The 21090-nt window shown below is 41.2% G+C and overlaps 2 protein-coding genes across 12 annotated transcripts; both read right to left on the bottom strand.

The window, feature by feature from the left end:
• Positions 1 to 212: 212 nt before the first annotated feature.
• Positions 213 to 2828, bottom strand: LOC115745886 (cytochrome P450 78A5). The gene is made up of 2 exons (XM_030681508.2): positions 1774 to 2828; positions 213 to 1199 (listed from the first exon to the last, which is right to left on the bottom strand). Exons 1-2 carry the CDS (start codon positions 2785 to 2787, stop codon positions 588 to 590), a joined length of 1626 nt encoding a protein of 541 aa, XP_030537368.1. The 5' UTR covers positions 2788 to 2828; the 3' UTR covers positions 213 to 587.
• A 13468-nt stretch (positions 2829 to 16296) lies between these two features.
• On the bottom strand, positions 16297 to 20552 carry LOC115744445 (transcription termination factor MTERF15, mitochondrial). Of its 11 annotated transcripts, none has more exons than XM_048279892.1 (3): positions 18924 to 20552; positions 18243 to 18322; positions 16297 to 16713 (listed from the first exon to the last, which is right to left on the bottom strand). In XM_048279892.1, the coding sequence occupies exon 1, from the start codon at positions 20349 to 20351 to the stop codon at positions 19020 to 19022; it is 1332 nt and encodes a 443-aa protein (XP_048135849.1). In that variant the 5' UTR covers positions 20352 to 20552; the 3' UTR covers positions 16297 to 16713; positions 18243 to 18322; positions 18924 to 19019. The 11 variants fall into 11 exon arrangements, with proteins under 11 accessions (XP_048135849.1, XP_030535500.1, XP_048135848.1 ...); XM_030679640.2 differs by having other exon boundaries at positions 16297 to 17508; XM_048279891.1 differs by lacking the exon at positions 18243 to 18322 and adding an exon at positions 18323 to 18391 and having other exon boundaries at positions 16297 to 17307.
• Between the last annotated feature and the right edge of the window lie 538 nt (positions 20553 to 21090).

Below are 21090 nucleotides of genomic sequence, written 5' to 3' on the forward strand. Positions count from 1 at the left end.
GTACAGATTCCAAGCTTCCAAAACAATGCAACTAGCCACCATCACCGTCATTTCCTCACAAGAGCGAGCACGGACCTTGCAGCACACAGCACCGGATTCGAACCGGACAAAACCCACCTCATGAAATGGGCAAGGGTCGGTCAGTCGTTCAATCGGGACTTTTTCGGGGCATCGACCTGATCGAGAAACACGCGAAAATGGGCGCAACACACTCGAAAAGGGCCTTAAACACTGCATATACATATTATGGAAGGTTCGTGTACAAAAGAGGTTCAAAGGCAAAAGAGAACAAGCACCGTAAAGAAGCCGACATCCACATCTAGACCAAGCAAACATTTCCTTACACCGACCAGGAGAGAGAGAGAGAGACGACGCCCTTGCAGAATCCAGCACCAGCAGAAACCATATATTCCTAAGACTAAAAATCCGATGTTTGATCAAACCTAGGAGGAGAAAAAGAGAAAGAACGCAGCAAAAGGTAGTAGACAAAGGCTAGCTAAGCCTATCAGTAGTTTTGACCTCCCCATAGAAAGAGTTAACAAAATTATGGAGGAGACCCCACAATGCCAAATCCATCATCAACCATCTCAAACCCTAGGAATGGCCTTGCACACCAGGGAATGTTTCATCTCCATCGACAGCTTCAGGCGCTCGGACAAGTCCACCCCGCGATCCGGATAGCTGACCCACTTGAAGTTCTGCAGCAGCTGCGCGAGCCAGAGCTCCACCGTGGCCAGCCCCATGGCCTTGCCTGGGCAGACCCTCCTCCCGGACCCGAACGGAGCGAGCCTCAGGTCCGACCCCATGATCCCCACCCCGCCGCCCTCCTCCAGAAACCTCTCCGGCTTGAACTCGCCCGGGTCGGGCCAGACCGCCTCGTCGTGGGTTATCGCCCACATGTTCACCATGGCCGTGGTCCCGGCCGGGATGAAGTGGCCGCCGACGTGGGTGTCGTGGACGGCGAGCCTGGCCCAGGACAGGAGCGGGCCAGGCGGGTGCATCCTCAGGGTCTCCTTGACAATGGCCCGGAGATACGGGAGCCCCGGGAGGTCGGAGTCCGCGACGGCCCGGGCTGCCGAGCCGAGGGCGGCGTCGATCTCCGCCTGGGCCTTGGCCTGGACGTCAGGGTGGAGGACCATCCTGGCGAGGATCCATTCCAGGAGGATGGCCACCGTGTCAGTGCCTCTGAAGATCATTTCCTGATCAAAACATGCCCAGACAACAAAAAAACAAAAATGATTTCACCTTTCTGCTCTCATCAAAACAAACAAACACCACCACCTCGCCAATCCCTCCTTACAACGCACCATGCGAGATCACCAAGCAGGAAATAAAGAATAAACGAGCGAAAAGAACATGGCCAGCAGCACATAAACAAGGAGATGGATAAGGAATGAGAACAAGATAAAAAGGAGGTGATCATGGGCCAAAAAAAAGAAAATATTCAGATTCTCGACATCTTGGGACGTCCACAGGAAAAAAAAAAGCAGAGGAAAATGCCGTAAGCATCCATCCACAATGAACCAGAAGATGCAAAAGAAGGCTGGCCAGCACAAAGCATTCCGCATGAAAAGGAGAAAGAAAACCTAGGAAACGCATCTAAACGCCGAAGTATCCCGACCACAAGATTTTTTTTTATATTGCATGTCTGCTCTAGGAGGAATCAGACTATGACTCGAGACCATGAAGAACCGACGCTGTTCTGGAACATATGATTCTTTCTGGTAGGAAAACGAAGCGAAGCAGAACATGTAAAGTCGAGAATGGAGTTACCCAGAGAACGGCAATCATGTCGGCGTCGCTGAGACGGTTCTCCTTCTCCAGGTCGAGCAGGACGTCGACGAAATCTCCGGACCCATCGTCCTCCTCGTCGTTGCTCTGACCTCTCGCCGCCTTCCTCCTCATCCTGTGATCCTCGATGATCCGACCCACGAAGGCGTTCACCTTGTCGCGGAGCTTCCGACACCTCCCCCTCAGGCCCTGCAAGTCCAGCCGGCGGAGGAGAGGGAAGTGGTCGCCCCAGTTGAACACGCCCAGCAGCTCGTACCCTTCGCTCACCAGGCGCTCCAGCTCGAGCTCGTCGCTCCTCCCATGGCCGCCGCCATTGCGGGCGCCGAAGTCGTAGGACCTTCCGAACACGGTCATCATCACATTGTTGAGCGAGCAGAAGTGCAGCAACTTCCTCACCCCGACCTCGCCGCGCTCCTCCATCAGGCACTTGATCTCCGCCACCATTTGGAGCCCTATCTCGGCTCGGAACCTCCCGAAGGCGGCGACCCTCCTGGGGCTGAACAGGTGGGTCGCGGAGATGCGCCTCAGGTTGCGCCAGTACTCGCCGTACGGGGCGAACCCCATCGCCCGGTGGAACAGGAGCTCGTACGCCGACTCCTTCACGGGTCGGTCGGCGAAGGCCGAGCTGTTCAACATCTCCTTGGCAGTCTCCGGTTCGCTCGAGATGACGAAGCGGGTGAACCCAACCGAGAACGCCATCAGCTTCTTGGCCTCCAGAGCCCTGGAGATTTCGTCGAGGACCCGGTGAGTCAGGGACCCGGTGAAGGCGAAAACGAGGCCGAGGACCGGTACGCCGGACGGACCCGGCACGGACGTGGCAGCCTTGGCGGGGCGGGCCTTCGCGAGAGCCCAGGCGAGGCCGCCGGGCCATAGCCAGAAGGCGAAAATGGCGGCGAAGAGGACGAAGCAGAGGGAGAGCTGGAGGCTGAGGACGGGGTGGGGAGGACCCGCCTGCAGTGCGAGGAGGCTGAAGGCCTCGTCGGGTGACATGACCATGGTGGGGGCTGTTGAGGGAGACGAGGAGACTGCTAAAGATGGCGGAAGAGGAAGAAGAAGAAGAGGGAAAGGAGAGTCCAAACGAAGAAGTGGTGAACAGAGAGAGTGAGAGAGGGCGTTTATATAGGATTAACTATTAAGGGTGCGTTTGGTTTAACTTTTGGAAAAGCCTTTGGAAAAAGGCAAAGCCCTATGGCCTAAAAGGATTTGCTGAAATGCAAAGACTGTTGGATAAATTATAATTAAAAATTACTTTGGGAAGTAACTTTGGAGAAATGATGTTTGGTAAACATATTTGTGAAAAGTAATCCATTTAAGTTTTTTTTTGTTTTGCTTGTTTAAAATTGAAATAAAAAACGACGACGGTAACTTTTATATTTTCATTTTGAGAGTAATACAAAAAACATATTAACAAATTAGTTTTTATTTGTTTGGTCAAACTATTAACAAATTAGTTAGAATCTTCCAATTCCTTTTAAGATGCCAAAGGCTCGCTCAATTTCTAAACGACGCAAGGAATGGGTACGTTAAACACTTCTCGACAACCCGTATGGAAATTTTAATTAAGTGCTGATGCACTAAGCTCTTATAATAAGCATATAATAACTAGAAATTCAAGTAGAGTCGATCGGGATAAGTACGAATAAAGATTGCGCATGTAATTCTACCGGAAGCTTCGCAAGTAGTATACATAAAATCGCAATTGAACACCAGTAATCGCTGATTGGGTCACCAACTTGATCACAAACTAAAAATTGATCAGCAAAAGCAAACAACATGCGACCAAAGTTTCCATAGATACTCAATCTAACATAAATATTCCGATGACCATTCCTCGACACAAGGGTACAAGCACCAACAGTTCTTGGTCATGACCCAGCAATACCAGTCCTGTTTGTTCAGTGTAAAACCTTGCCTCCGTTCCGCGACCATCTCTAGCATCTATGAAAACCTCACTGTTCAACCTTTCTGCACCATCCAACCAACAAAAAAAAAAAAACCCTGTCTGCACCCATCAAGTTCACCCATTTTGGCTTCCTCCACCCAACATCAGCCTAAGGCACTTTTTAACCCTTGGGCCTCTCCCTTCTTTAACCAAGGGTAGAACCGTAGAGCAGACAGTGAAAGAGCGATTTGACCAATTTCCCCCCCACACCGCCACCCAGCCTTTTTTTTTTTTTTTGGCCTTAAAAAAAAGTACCATTTTTGCCAATTGATTTTGCAAGAAATTTGCCTTTTTGATTGTAGACCGTGGCCATCCGGAACCGGGGGCCCGGAAGCAGCCCGAAACCAGCCCGTTGACCGTGCATACGGTTTCGACCTATTTAATTTATAAATAAAAAAAGGGCCAATGACTCTTTCCCCCCCTCCCCCCCTCTAAACAATTTTTTTTTTAAGTTAAATAACCATCTCCTTCTCTATAAATACCTATCTTCCCATTTTCATTTTTCTCATAAATCCTCTCAACAATTCTCTCAAATTCTCTCAATTCGCTGAATTCTCTTAATTCGCTGAATTCTCTCAATCCAGCCTCAATTCTCTCAATTGAATTTCCGATCAATTCTCTAAAAAATGGCAAGTGGAAGTAGAAATACTGAAAATGCCAAGATGGCGATGGGAGATTCCGAGTATCCTATTCCTAAATATGATCCTCATGAGTATACATATTGGGATGACGACGATGATAATATCAACGTTGTTCCCATTTCGAACGTCGAGCACGTCCCAATACGAGAAAGTCTTCATCTTCCTACCGGTGTCGAAGAAATGTCGACAGCAAATGAGCCCGAACAGAAAGGCTGAGAGAATGCATCCGACTTGTGGCTACACTTTGACAATGTATATGATGAAAGCGAAAGTAAGTACAATATAAATTGTAAATATTGTTCGCAAACATACAAATTACCAAAGGAGACGGCTACGGAACATTTCTTCGGCATGTGACGAAAAAACATCCAACGCAAGCGGAGATCAAAACTGGGCAACAACAAATTTTCGGGTACGCCAATGTTAATACTCGTCTTTTATTCCGTTACAATGATGCAATTTATAAACAAACATTAGCTGAATATGTTGCCCTTGGTCATGCTCCATTTACTACTGGTGAAAATTTTAATTTGAAATATTTTATAAATACTGCGTTGGTTCCGCAAGAACCAACTATTCCGAAAAGTACTCTTAAAGGCGAACTTTTGCATCTTTATAAAAAACAAAAAAAAAATCTTTGGCAAAATTTTTTGTGAAATTCAATAGACGTGTGCATTTAGGTAGCGATATTTGGAGTGATCCTCGACAAATTCATTCTTATATGGGTGTCACATGTCATTGGATAAGTGACGACTGGACCATTCAAAAAAGACTTATTGCATTTCGAGTTTTTTATGAAAAGCATTCGACTCATAATATTTATAGAATAATTAGACAAGTTTTAGAAGAATATAATTTGATAAATAAAGTATTTTCAATTAGTTTTGATAATGTCACTGCAAATATCGCTTCCATTCCCGAATTAGAAAATATTTGTAAATCCCCTTTTGGCCGATAATTTTTTCACATTAGATGTGCTTGCTATGTTTTAAATTTATATGTACAAGATGGTTTACGAACTCTTGAGACTTCTCTCTTCCCAATAAAGGGTGTAATTAAATTTTTATGGAGTCGTATCCATTTTATGAAAGCATTGAGAAAATTTTGTAAACAACATGGGAGAAGGGCAAAAAAGTTTCCAAAAGATATTCCGACTCATTGGAATTCTACCTACGAGTTGCTTGTCCAAACTTTTAATTACAGAGATTTATTATGTATGTTTATTTCGCAAAATATTCCCGGAATTACTTTACTTCCACAACATTAGGACGTTTGCAAAAAAAAATTAGAATTTTTGAAAATTTTTAATGATGTTACTAATACTTTATCTGGTATTTATTATCCTACTATGAATTTATTTTTAATAGAGTGTGTTAATATTTGTGGTGTTTTTAGTGAATATGAAAAAGATACTGAATTAGCTCGGACTATTTTAGTAATGCGAAAAAATGGTTGTATTAGTATTTCAAAATTCCTCTTATCTATTTAGTTAGTATTATTTTTTATCCACGTATTAAATTAAATGGTTTACTAGATTATCTGAATGTGTATTATTATGATTGTTTTTTTTTTGTACGGATTCATAAGTATTATTATGATTGTTTACAATTGAAAGATGCAATAAATATTTCAAATATATAATGAGAGGTTAAATAATCTATAGTAATATTATATGGAGAATTTTGTAGTAGATATGATTTAAGTGATTGTGGATATTTACAATCTATTGTCTCACCAAGCGAATCTAGTGGTTCATTTGATAGAGGGTACAATATGCTTAAGAGTAGACAAAAAAAATAAAAATAAAAAAAGGCAACATGTAGTATTTTTGAATTAGAAAAATATTTAACCACTCAATTTGAGTTTCCCGATCTTGAACACAAGATGCATTTCCAAATCCTTGAGTGGTTGAAGAGTTATTTAATCGATTATCCAGTTCTCGTCCTCATCGCTCGCTGGATATTAACAACCCCTTCTTCAATAGTTGCAGTTGAACAAGCATTTACCACTGGATGATTAGTTTTAGATTCTAGCCGTTCAAGATTAAGTTCGGAGTCCGTAGAAGCTCATGCTTATGTCAACGATTTGACGAAGGCTAGATTTCGACACCAAGAGTTGGATCGATAACACAAATTCTTTAATGAGGATTGTGGAGATACCACCGCCACGGGTAGCAACGATTGACGATAAAGTAAGTTATGGTTATCAAAGGTAAAAGAACTACAAGGGTTTTGATTCTTCTATCCCCAAGAAGATATGTACGCCCTTAATGATAATTCATTAAGTTCAAGCCCATTTCTACTCTCTCTCTTTTTTCCCCAAATTTTATTACAATGTACAATTTGATTATAATGCATAATTTATAATTTATTATATTTATTTCATTATTTATTATTTTAAAAATTAAATTTAAAAAACGAAATCGGATCCGACTCGAGAATCGGCCTGGAACCGGCGGTTCCACCTTTTCTAGGAACAGGAACCGGCGATTCGGATGAACCGGCCACGTCTACATGGACCTATAAATGGAAAATTTGGTGAGGTGGGGTTGCACGAGCGGAGAATGTTTCAAGTGTTCTCAATGTGGTATGGAATGATATTGTGCGTGCTTGTTTAGAATGGGAAATGATTCTCTAATAACCGTAAATCTATAGGTCATCGCTGCGTGTTTTGCATAAAACAATCGTTGATTGAGAGATCATGTGATTGGAAATAAGCGACGATATTGTAACACTGTAAGTCTAGCAGCTTCCGGAACTATCCATGTAGCTACTTCATTTGGCACTTGCCTTTGTAGGGAGGATTTTGCGGGTGCTCGGAAAACTTGGTTGCCGAACTATTTGCCATGTGTTGAAGAACTTGCTCGGGGTCTTCATCGGGAAAACCGGCCGGCATCCTTCGATTGAATCTTCACGCGAGTTGATAGGCACAGAAGTACGCTCCGATCGACGCGGTTGATCGACCGGCCACTTGGGTTGCTGCTTATCCGGCTAAGCCATTTACCGAGGTCAGGAGTCGAATAATGATTGAGCCTGACGGCGGTGATGTGTTTCGAAGTAGGAGGAGGTGATATCTGCCACCTACTTGGAGACTACGTTTGAATGGTGTTTGAAACATCTCATGTATCATCTGCTCGTCTCATTGTTTGGTGGTTGTTCTTGAACTCATCCACATTTAGCTTTTCAAATCTTGTCTTTGAGCATGAGGAAACAAAATCTTATTAAAAAGCTTCAAACTGACCTCATCCTTCTTTCCTTTTTTAAATAGTCTTGGTGTCCAAGAGTCTTATAACGCCCAAATAGTATTAGATTCCGTTTGTTTTAGGGAGAATAAATTATTCGAAAAATATTGATACCCAAAAGCAGTTAGATAAAGCATTACTACCACTTCCTTTGCTGCCGACTTCTTTCAGTCCTAAACTTAAAAAATAAACGAACGAAAAATATTTTCATGGTTCACAAAAATATTTAGACATAAATTGATGCCCATAATTAAAAATTTCTCAACTGATTAACAATTTCAAGTAATAGAATGATTTTTTTAATAAAATATTTTCTAAATCATTTATTTTTGCGAAACAAACGAAGTTTTGATTGATTAATAATGTAGTATGCACGTGTTGAAATCCTAATACCCTTTTCAAGAAATTATTCTATTCACTGGCCTTAAGCATAACAAACATAAAAAAGGACATCAGTTGATGTCCGATCTTCTTCTTTTTTTTTTTTGGGTCAGAATGCCTTATCTTCTTAAATAGTTGTATTTAAGGCTTGCATGAGAACCATTCTGGTTCTCTAATTTTGTTCCCTGGAACAAAAAAAAAATATGAGAATCTTATTTGATAACGTAAATGATTTTAATTTTGATTTTGTTCCCGGAATCGGTTTTAGAGAATCAGAATCGGTTTTAAAGCAAAATCCGGAACAAAAAAAAAGTTGATTCTGGCAAAAAAATCACAAAACAAAATGAAGTCTCACATATCTCACTTTTCTATCAACCTCATAAAAATCAAAATAAAAAAATTCAAAAAAATTGGAAATCTTTTTAAAAATCATAAAAAATTTAGAAAATTCCTAAAAATAGAAGAAGCTTAGATTAGGCTAGTAACCTCATTTTCATAAATTTGGGCCTAAATTTCATATATTTCACTTATCTGCAAAAAATATCGCAGAAGATGATGGCATCCAATAGGTGAATGATAACATATATACTCGTAGCCGTGCGTCACAAAATATGACCATCTGTACGTGGAGCTAGAGCCAAACACCCACTTGAATTTAAGACTGAAACTGCAAAATGATAGTGAAAGACTTGTACTTCATATCAAGGAGGATAATTTGATTTTTTTTTGTCGGTGAATAATTTGGTTATTCGGCTGCTATGTTTGTATGTATTTTGGACAACGCAACATTTAAAGAAAAAAAATGAGTTCTTCATATGAAAACCGTCCCATGTTTCAATCGAACTTTAAACGTCATGTATTAAATTTGTGTTTCATTTATGATATGCTAAAAAAATAATGTATTTTAAATTATTTTAGTGTGCATTGAAAATTAGTCTTCAATTTAGGATGAAATTTTACAAAGTAGCTACATAGTTATTTGACTTAAATGAAAAAAATTAGGAAGAAAAACAGTTTATCGAAAACAGAAATTTTGTGCAGTTATCAAACATGTTTCTATTCCAAGAATAGAAATTTTGGGCAATTATCAAACACGTTCTCATTCTCTAAAACTCATCCAGGAATATAATCAGAAAAAGTCGTTTTAATCGGAATCGGTTTTTCCGAACAGAATGGTTACCATGCTGAGCCTTAGTGAACGGATTTGTCTTTCTTTATTGTATTTTTTTTTTTTGAGATTTGGAAATGTAATATAAAATTATCAATTTTGGATGTATTAAATTTGTGTAACACAAATTCGGAGTTTCGACATCAAATAAAATTTTAACCGTTCGCTACCCATAACTCAATCTTTTGAGTGAATTTCATTAAATCCTACCGAGAATGCATTTCGTAATGTGATCGAGGACTCGACTTGTGAGATATGTAGCCCCGGCGCCACCGCCATTAAAGCCATAGTCGCACCACCATCACCAACCACTTACCATCGTGGTATCACATTTCAACCATTAACTTGCTATTGTTGCTTCGCCACCAACGTCCTTGACAGATGCCACAACTGCCACCTTAAGTATCGGCCCAACGCTCCGGATTTTTGCAGCCATAAACTCTAGACATAACCGCCATCACGCTGAATCTCATTAGTAACACCCCGATCCCACGACCTCATCAGATCTCATCGCAAGAAATCCAGGAGGAGCGGCCCTCACAAATCTCGACGAATGCATCAACGTCAAGGCTACGCCAAATCCGATATCAAGATCTAGAGAGAGCTAGGACGAACCGACGGAGGACATGTCTTTCGGTTGCCGTCCGGGCGGCGACGGCCAAATCGACCGTCTTTCAATGGCGGCGATGATTATCAAACTACAAAGTCAATACTTGTTTTTTTTTTTTAGTAATTTCAATATTAAGTTAACAAACCGTCACGTTACAAAATCATTCGCGGGGAAAAGTTTTGAAACAACATCGGATATGAAAAAGGAAATCTAGGATGTCATTTTCCCATTCTTTTGTTAATTTTTTTTTTTTGGGGGTCCATCAACGGCCCAATTTGTATCACTGCCATTTATTTATTATGAGAGGTTTGACCAGGGGAGGCCATGGGCGAAAAGCATGTCAGTCATATTTTCCGTAATAAAAGCCAAGTAAGGGGGGATATCTGCAGGCTTTTGTTTTGGCTTGCGAGAGTAGCTAAAAGATCTTCACCAGGTTGGCGAATGAAGGAAAGAGAGAGAGACAATGGGGGCACCGACGTTCTCTCTCTCTCTCTCGGACAGTAGAGTAATCACTGCGAGCACAGCTTCCACAGTCCTTTCCTCTCGGCCTCCAACTTAGATGGGCGCAGGCCTAGGACGTACCTTTTGTTCCCCATTTGGAAAAACGAATTCCTAAGTCTACGCATACGTTTCGATTACGAGCTTACCATCTTGATCCACAAATTAAGAATTCCTCTGCAGCCTTGAGAGATTGAGAAATGACATCGAGAGGAATGTAATAGGAAACGTGCGATCTTATCACGTTTGAAAAAACGATGACTGCTTTGGGCAGCAGTTATCCATAACGGTTAATGAGCTGGATTAGCCTAGCCGATAATTCGAATTCAGTCATAATTTTTTTCGAAAATTGCATCGAGCTACTCTTATCATCCAAAAATGACTTCGACTAAATGATTTTCGAACTTTAACTCAATGTGCAATATAACTCATAAACTTTAATCCAATATACAATATCGTCTTTAATTTTTTAATTTGTTCATATGATCACTAGACTTTTGATATATATTCAATATAGTCCATGAACTGCATGAAAATGTTCAATATTGTCCCCGAATAGCGAGACAACACAATTTCATCGTCATAATTTTTTTGTGAAATTTTACTAAAGAGCCCTCTTGAAACTCCATCAAGCAATCAAATATGAAAGACCCCACGTCTTTAGCTGTCGATTTTCTTTGCGACAGTCGTGATTAATGTTTTGAAAATTAGATTTTTCTCATCTTCGTAGAGAATGTTCCACGGCCAATCCTCTAAGCTACCATTTTAGAAAACAAGATAGGAAGTTATATTTTTTTGTTGGTCGAACGGTAGGAAAATATTTAACACGACCCTTTTTCGGCATTTTTGCTCGTTAAAATGCATCATACGTTCGAAAGAAATGTATTTTTTTTTTCTTTAATTAAATCCTAAAAAGGAGAAATTGGAATTTAGTATTTTTCCCAAGTCCCGGGAGGAGGAGAGGGGCCACATCATAGGATTTTTTGCGGCTTACGAGGATTTGGTTCCACAACAAACAAACCAGACAGCAGATCTTCCAGTTCCTTCACAACCATCTAGTCCCACCTCCCCTGTCCCCATTCCCGTGGCATAATCGTAATTCTCGAGCCAAACTTGGTTCTTATGCAAAATGACATCAAAAAAAAAGAAACGCCGAGTGGCAAAATTGTCATTTCGCTTCCAAGGGAAAGAGAAATGAAAATTCAACCACCTAAGTTATTTTTTTAAGATAAAATTTCAAATAAACGGAAGCATTCTTATTTTCGCAAATAAAAGATTGAAGTAGGGGTGTGCATGGTCTGGGCCGGTCCGGTCCCAGTATGAAACCGGGGACCGGACCAGTAATCCCGGTCCCTAAATTTTTGGGACCAAGGACCGGACCAAGACTGGGACCGGCGGTTCGGTCCGATCCCCGTCCTAGCTCAATGGGACCCCTAAAATCTAACCATTGAATTATAATATGCTTCATTTGCATGTTAATTTACAATTTATACCCCCATTTGAATACAAAAACACGCTAGTCCAATTTGCTCACATTCATAATAAATGCGTGTCTTTATGGTAGGTTTAACAATGACATTGGTCTAACCGCTAACACGATAAAGATATATAAATGATAGAATCGAAAAAACCTAGTTGGCGAATACATACTTATAGTGATATTGTTCACTAAACGGATTCCACATCCAAACAATGTACAGAAACAAAATACGGGATTACTCATTGAAATGAACAGCCAAAACGCATGAACAATAAGAAATTGCTACCACTATATTAAATAAACCGATTGAATCATTTCTTTACGAAAAGAACATGCCAGTGTATACTCACCACATAATGCACTGGAAAAGACCATAATAAATAAGATATACCGCATTTATAATATTGAGGGACTGTCTGAGTTTCAAGAATGTACATCATAACAATGGAAATGACTCAAGAAATGAACATTAAAAACAAATGAAAGCTTCATTTTTTTAATTGTATATATATAAATAATTATATATATTATGGGTAGTTCGGTCCGGACGGTCCGAGCCGGTCCCATCCACACCGAACTGAGGACCAGATCGACGGGTCACCGGTCCCATTTATTGGGACCGGGGACCGGACCACCCCTCTCAAGGACCGGACCAACCCGCTCGGTTCGGTTCGGTTCGGTCCCAGGCCAATCCGGTCCAATTTGCTCACTCCTAGATTGAAGTGGACATTATTTCAAATAATGACCTTAATTCATACTTAAATAAGGATTTGAAGTGGTGATGACAATTTTAATTAAGGGCATGACTTCGTTGGCCGACTAAATATTTCGACCGATCAAGGGCATTTGACAATTACTTTATTTTTTATTTTTTTATTTTTATTTTTTGTTGCCGGTTGGCCACTAGCGAGGGCGACCCTCGCCCGGCCATAGGCGAAAAGGAAATAAAAAACAGAAAAATGAAAGAAAAAGAAAAAAGAAATAAAATAAAAAAAAAATGTAAAGAAAGAAAATGCCCATGATTAGTTGGAAGGTCATACTCTTATTCGAGACTATCATGACCATTTCGAGTCTTTATTTGAGAAAATGAAGTTACTTCAAACTCTTATTTGAAATAATATCAACTTCATATCATTATTTAAGAGAACAAGGACACTTTGTGTTCTCATTTAAAATTTTTTCATCTTTTTATTACCTCGCACCAAGCTGCGTCCTGTTTCGGTCTGCTTTGTTCGAGCAAATTTCACTATTTCTTTTTCCAAATTTTGAAAAATAGAAAGAATCATTGAAATTTCTAAAATGTTATAAAAAAAAAATCAGATGTCAATTTAAGGAGACTATTATACCCCATCGAATAGTTTCAGATAATTCGTGTTCAACAAAAATTAAAGAAAAAATTGTAGATTATGGAGCTTTTTTTTTTTTTTTTCCTTGTACTTGAACCAAGATCATATAAACTCAATTCATCGTTTTGTATGAAAGCTAAATGAAAATTCGATTGTGGTGTAAGACGAAAGAAGTTACAATACGCTAATTGTCGATCCAGATGGGTGACCCCCTCTTAGTCGGTCGGCGGTTGAAGAGGCTGGTGGAGGAATGGAATGAAATGTTGAGATGCATGTTATTTCAATGGATGGAGTGATCTTTCTCTCCCTCTCTCTACGAGAAAAAAAAAAAAAGGTGGGATCAGCTCCTCTATGCGACGAGGGTCATACACTCTTTAAAAAATGTTATGTTTGAGTTAGAACTACTTCGTTCGCCCCGATTGTACGAGCCCGTCATCGCAGCCTCACCAAGCCCGCTATAAGTCGAGAAGTCTTTCCCCCACAGGACAGCAAATATCCAAGGCACAAATTGATTGAGAGATTCGCTCACGATACGATTCGATCTTATAACAACGTTGACTCCTTTACTCATGGTAGTGTAGCCCTTCTCGCTGCCAGGTCTACAACTCTCAGCCAATCCTCGACTTCGGGAACTCTCGATCAATCCGCGAAAGACGAGCTCGGACTTGGGCGAAATCCCGCGGGTTTCGGGAGAATTATGTGTCTCTCTTCGCGGATTCTTCTTCCTAATTTTTTTTTTGGGAAAAAGCCACCAAAAATCCTAAACTATGCCCGTTGTGACACATTTACCCCAAACTTTTCTTTGCGACACAAAAAACCCTAAACTTATATGTATGTGACACATTTACCCCAAACTTGTGCTCGTGTGACACATTTACCCCAAACTTTTTGTTATGACACTAAAAACTCTAAACTTATATTCGTGTGACACATTTACCTCAAAATTTTGAGGTAAATGTGTCACGCGAATATAAGTTTAGGGTTTTTGATGTCACAAAAAAAATATTTTGGGGTAAATATGTCACACGGGTATAAGTTTAGGGTTTTCAATGTCACAAGAAAAAGTTTGGGGTAAATGTGTCACATGAGTAAAAGTTTGGGATTTTTGGTGTCACAAAAAAAAGTTTAGGGTAAATGTGTCACAGTTGACATAGTTCGGGGTTTTTGGTGGTTTTTTCCCTTTTTTTTTTTAGGGTTTTCACGTTCTTTCCCAAATGCAGCATCTCTGATATTTTTTTTCCCCCTTTTTCGCTCTCTCTTGAAGGAATATCTTCCGCACCCTATTTCCCCTTGGCAAAGAAAATCTAAGATGCAAATTCTCTTGGCTTCTTTCCCCTATTTTATACTAACGTGTTCTGTCTCTCTTGTGTAGTCATTTTGGCAGACTGAGTTGATCGGACGTGCGCGAGTGTACTGTCGAGTTGGTCTTATTCTGTTCTTTGGCGAACCCAATGTGAACTCCCCCGAATCTGAATACATGTTTTTATGTGTATCTGCCGTTTGTCTTCTTTGGCATGTTGACCAATATTCTCCAATGTCCCTGTCCTATCCTGCATATATATATTATATATATATTTGGCCTTTGTTAACTCTGGGCTGCGTTGGATCATTCGGATACTTTTACCTGTCAGGATAGGATTTGATGCAATAAGAATATGATAAGATATTGCAATATTCTTAGTTGATGTCAGTATGGGACATCGATATAGACAAGGCACCGTTTTGCGTAAACGCGAAGTTCTTCTCTCTTTCCCGTCAACCTCTGCGCCCTTGTCATCAACCCTCACGTCGGCTCGCCGTTGCCTTTTGCCGCCTCCTATTAAGCCGCCGTTGACACCAAGTGCTATCACCTTTATCGTCTCTCTCTCTCTCTCTCTCTCTGTCTCATGGCCATTAAGCTCCATGGCCATCGAGTTGAGCGCAACCGGGGAGGAGCTCCAAATCTGGACATAGAGCTCCTCCGAGGCCAAGGTCGAGTCGAGCTCTGCCATGGAATAAACTTTATGTCCGCCCATTAAGGTCCTCCACGTTGTGATTTATCGGTGAACTTCCAACTCTCGGCACAATCCTAATCGCGCCTACTAGTTTTGGGCCGCGATCTTGACATCATCCTCTAAATTTTGTCACCACCACGAGCATCGTTGGTGGCAATGAGACGAAGCTCAGGCTCGTCATTGAGCTCGACATTGGAGCGAGCTCCCATTGCCACCGTACTCTTGTGGAGACAGAGCTAGAGCCCCTCGGGGACATCCAGGCCGGCCTAGTGTGGTCACTCGTCGTCTCACCGTCGGCGGTAGACGGTGACAATGGGAAGGTCAAAATCATCGAGACATTGGTCGCTGCATTCATGGAAAAGTGTTGACGGAGGCTGTGGGTGGCGCTCATGGGCGGGTTGCGTAGGGTAGAGGGAGAGAGAAGAGAGACGAGTGTTAGGGCGATATTCGAACTTTTCCTCATCCGAACAATATCCAGACATTTCCAAATTTCGAAGTTGCCCCAGACATCACGTAAGATGAACTGGAGTTATATCCGACCAACCAAACACGGCCTGGAATTCCTTTTCTTTTGATTTTTCCGCATATATTATCTATTTTGCCTTTTGATAAGTCGAGATTCTCGACACGAGAAATGGAGTTCCCTCAAGCCTGCGAGTTCGCTCATTCTCTAGAATTCATTCCTTAACTTATCAATCATCAGCAAAAAACCAGCCTCTGACTACACGCTAGACGCGATTCCTACCCGGGCTGGGCTTGCAACGCAAAACCAACGCAGGCCGACACCTCGTTTCTGTGAGGACACAGCGACGTCGGCCACATGTGCCATAGCCCGCAATGAGACGGCTTGGCCGGATGGGAACAAGTTCGAGCCCGGAGAAGTTCACGAATCGATCGGCAAGTCGAGCGTCGGATCCGCCCTGGTAAGCCCCATGAGCTTGTCTGAAGTTGAGATCTGTCTTGATCAGTAGCTTCAGAGTTTGTTGGTTGCTGTGGTGGCAAATTTGGACTGCCCAATTGAACCGCATGCTCCTTGAAAACCAGCATTTTTCGCTGCATTACATGCGGACAGAAGCTCAAATGGTTGTTGATACCTACTCTGCATGTCTTACGATAGATTCCCTGTGTGGAGTGGTCAACGCGTATGTTGTATATTCCTGGTAAAGATCAATCTGATTCTCTAGGAAAAAGGAAGATTTGGCTAGATAGAATGTCATACAATGCAACGTCACCGAAAGAGAGAGACCTCCTCGTGGCGGAGCATATTATTAGAACAGTCGGAGTGCATTGTCAAAGCAAGCGACAAGATCAATGAAATCGCCAAACACAGACGCAATCCAACTTTATATCTGTATTCTGCGCGGACCATGAGCTAGAAACTCTGTAGCCTTCATTTACTCAAATGCAAGAACCAGGCATTGGGACACTGGCAAAACTCCATGTTTGAATCAGATGTCAGACCATCATCGACGATGGAAATGATGAATTCAATAAGTCCGGTAATACAGACTCCTAACTCTATGCAAGTCGGTATCTAATTCTCTTGTACCGCAAGGTTATTGCAGCCTTCAGCCACCGAGGGAACTCTGGATTCAAGATCTCCCTGGCAGAATCCGGGGATCTGCAGTAAAAACAGGACAATGTTAAGCAAACAACCGTCGCAATTTATAACTGAATGCACCGGAAATAAGAATATGGTCATCCCAGGTTGGCAAAAAGTGGCAGTCCATGGTCGCTGGAACCCAAGTGACGTCAGAGCGATTGGTCAGTTCACTTCACTACATGTTCAACTTTATTTCAGATAGATCTAGTCTGGGAAATCTGAATCCTTTTCCCATACGTTTTACTGAAACTTGTTTTTTAACATTACAAGGTCAGCAGTCTGGTAAGGATTGTCTCGAAACCTAAACTCTTCTACAGGTTTCCTCACCCTGAATACTGAATCTTCCGACCGGACCTGAACCAAAATTACCGGTTCGAATCACAGCTGGGTCAGGTCAGATTTCTAGGCCATCCTAGTAGATTTGACCCAATGAGTTACAACAGCATTTACAGCTGACTCCGTTTGAGAACTTAATAGTTTTTTCTTTTCAACTTCATATCAGTTCCCAATCAATGCATCATGCGAGTTAATTCATTCGTTTCTACATCATTCAGGTAGCGCCTCCATAATTGGAGTAAAGAGCTTGTAGTAACAATGCCTCAACTCCGAAAACTGAATGCAAAAAGCTAAAATTAAGTATCACACTAGTGGATTCATCAGGTACATCTTCCTGTATATGGTCCACAACAAAAGTTGTGAAGTTCAAATCTTGACTAAAAAGCAATTTGACATTGTAAACCAGAATGGCATGGCCAGTATGCCTGCCAAACACCATTTGAAACTTTCCTTGCATCTGACCTAATTGTGAGAAGTCTGTTATGACAACAATTAAAACCTCATCAACATATACATTGACTGGATTAGGCAGACCAAACAGCTGGAATGAATTTGTGAGGCCTAAACAGAAAGAATATTCACCAAATCATCTTTCCTTGAGGAAAAAGCCTACATAGCCCAACGTAATAATTTAGTAGATTAAAGATTCCTGTCTCCAGAGTTGGTTGCATATTTTGACATTTTTATCAGGCTGACAGCACAGTTATAGGTGCATATGGGGTATCGAAAGTAGTAAATAAAGCTGCAAATGACGAACAGCAATAAACAGAAAAATCCTACACTGTTATTAAGCTCGCATTGTCACATGCAAGAATTATCCAATCAGTCTATCTTGTTTGGAGAAAGGTAACACGTAAGAAGCCTTGAAATGATAAGACCATGTTGCGAAGCTGCTGCTACATCAGTCTCAGGAGCTGAACACATTATTATCTATCACCAATAATACACTTGCTAAACAGTAATAAACACGTTGCATTCGCATAATTTGCATATACTTCACTGGTTATTTTTATTTTTCTTGATATGGAAGCGAATCTCAATAATAAATACAATTGGAAGTAAAACATCAAGGATGTAGTGAACTTAGAAGCAATAATAACAAGAAAGTTTGCCCACTGGATAATATTGTATAGAAGTAAAGATATGGATATGTAAACTGTGATACATATAAATATCATAAATACCTTAATTAGAAATGTATTAAAACTAACCTATCCAGTCTACGACTTCCCAATAAAGCAACAGTTTTGGGACTGGGCATGATAAAAGATTTTCTTAAAGGCCTTCATACCTGCAACAGAATCGACAGCCTCACTAACAGATTTTACAAGAATAAACTTTGCTACAGGAGCAATGCAAGCTGATGAAATTGATACGGTAAAGTCAAAATGGAGCAACTCCATGAGACAAAATTTAAGAAGGTAACAAAGTAAAAAAACAAAGGACAAGAGTTTAGAACTAAACACAGATAAAATTAGTGCCACCGATTTAAACTAGGAAATCTAATCCTTTTTCACAATCCACCCGCATAAATATCGTTACTATTGTGTTGCATGATGACGTTTAACTCATTTTATCTGTTTTACATAGTTTTGAAGAAAGCAATGTATAAGCAACTTGACCAGAATGAGGAAGAGCAGAATCCATCTTGTTCGACATCTCCTCCATATCGGCAACAACAAACTGATACATGCTGATTTTGCATATCCCAGAGATGCAACAATTGAGTGTCAAAAACCGATCAGAAATGACAAATACATGCTGCTGCTGCGGTAACTAGAGATGTAAGATCTACATGCCAATTCTAATCTGGTTAAATCAAGGCTCTAAAGAACTGATGCCGACTTCAGAATATGCCAAATACTACGAATTCTGCGTAAAGTTCTACATACCTGTGGATGGTTCAAACAGACGTGAACCACTCACAATCCTCAGTTTGATGTATATTTGATATATACTAATGGATGAGATGCTACAACTTTCCCATCCTAACCACCCAACTCCATAAAGGACCTTATGTTTTCTGCATCATCCTTGGACTGGGGATACTTTTGCGGTTTGAAGAGTTTCCACAGTCCCACTGCATGCTGCTTCTTAGCTTCATCTCCTTCACATTTTCTGAAAATCTTTTCACACTCTGGATAAGGCTTGACATATAAGTTGTAAAATTTTAGCCTGCTAGGCTTTATCAAATTTGTCAAGCCTACTGGATCGCCTAGTCCCCCAATGGATCTTAAGTACTCAATCACATTGTATCGAGGAAGGATCTGTTTTTCAAAATTCACGCCTAAGTACTCAGGCACCTCGATTAGACACTCGACATCATAGTTCATTTCGTTTACCAAGAAATCAATCTTCCTCTCAATCTCCCCTGTCTGATACACAATCAACCTTGGCTCTTTCCATAACACTTTGAAAGCATCTCTGCGAATCAAACCATGCCTGCACAAGCAGTCGAGTCTCAATTTCACTTCAAACCCAGCTCTGAATTCACCTCCCCTGAAAATCTTCTCTTTAATCGGCTCTCGGCATTTTAAAGTCCGTAGTAGTTCCAAGCAACGGGACAGTTCCCCAAGTTCCATGCCAAGAACTCTAGGCTCTCTAAGAATCTCATCCCGAGCCACACCTTTATCAAAACCCAAATGCCTAAACTCACGCATCAGTGGCTTCAGTCGATCCTCCACACTCAATCCCATGATGCCAGGAAAAGTGCAAAACACACGATCCATCGCAGCTTTCGATATGCCGATTCCCTCCAAGAACTTGACTTTGCCCAAAATTTCACTCTCCCCCAGTGCAATAACTCCAGGAAACTCCTCCAATATCCTGCAATAAGTGCGATCCTCAACGCCTAAACCCTTCAAAACCTCGAAAATTGTACCAAATCTTTCCGGACCGACATTGAATTTCCTAGAAACCTGGAGGGTACTTATAATGCCAGCAGAAGAAACCCCAAGAAAGCCAAACTCCCGGAAAACCACCTCCCATCTCCTCAGGAAGTCATGCTCCAAAACCCCAGGACACTGACTCATCACAGAGATCACCAACCCGTTGGGAATCTTGAGCGAGGACAAAATGCTTAGTGATCTCTCAGTGTCGTGCAAGCTAGCATCGAGCAAGAACCGATTCTTCGCGAGGAAATCAGGCGACTGGGACGGAGAAAAACCATACCTTTGGAAGAGATTCGCGAGGGAGACCTGCTTCCTGTGCTGGGACTGCGAAAGAAATCGGGGGTTCGGGCTCGAGGAGTCGCCGGTTCTTCCGGAGAGATAACGACGTCCCGTTTCGCGAAATGCCAGCAACCTCAGTCGCGACCTCATCTGGTCAAAGCGGACAAGACTCCCTTTTCTTCTCGCCTGACCTCGCCGGCGCGATACTGGCCTCTTTCGAATTCAGTTGTACGTGGTGGGTTCCGAGCTCACGTTCAGCCGTTCCCACGGCGGTCTCGCCGCCAACCGCCGCCTCAACTTATTCATCGCCGCTCAAGATGCGCAGAGAGCTCAACTGAGAAACGACAGCGTTTTTCCGTTTTTTTTTTTCCCAAAAATATTCTAACTTTCATCACTATTCTTCTCTCTTTTTTTTATTATATATCTCTAATTAAACCCTCCCATTTATACCAAAAGCCTAATCAAATTCCTTTTGGATAAAATCCAGCCAAATTCGGGTGACATGGCCATTCGAGGATGCCGGAGTGTGACCTACGTGGATGTTAATTATGATTATATGAATTCATAGAAGTATAACAAAAAAAAAAAGTCCATCCAGTTATTATCTATAGTTTGCGATGGGTATTCATGCAGAAACTATTTAATTTATGTCATGTTCCGATATTCTCCGACGTTCGCACCGTTTGAATTTAGTCGGATTTCGTATTAGAAATGCTTGATTATATATTTTATTTAATTTTAGAGCTTGATAAAAAAAAGTGAAAATATATGGACTTTATGAGAACAATAGCAAAAAAGTAGATTTTTTTTAATCACTGTTTTTATTTGTATTAACCCGAATTTGAATACCAGATTTTCTGGGTATTCACAGAAAATCAGGTAGAATAGG

Source organism: Rhodamnia argentea, chromosome 6 (genome assembly GCF_020921035.1).
Source record: "Rhodamnia argentea isolate NSW1041297 chromosome 6, ASM2092103v1, whole genome shotgun sequence".
Lineage (NCBI taxonomy): Eukaryota > Viridiplantae > Streptophyta > Magnoliopsida > Myrtales > Myrtaceae > Rhodamnia > Rhodamnia argentea.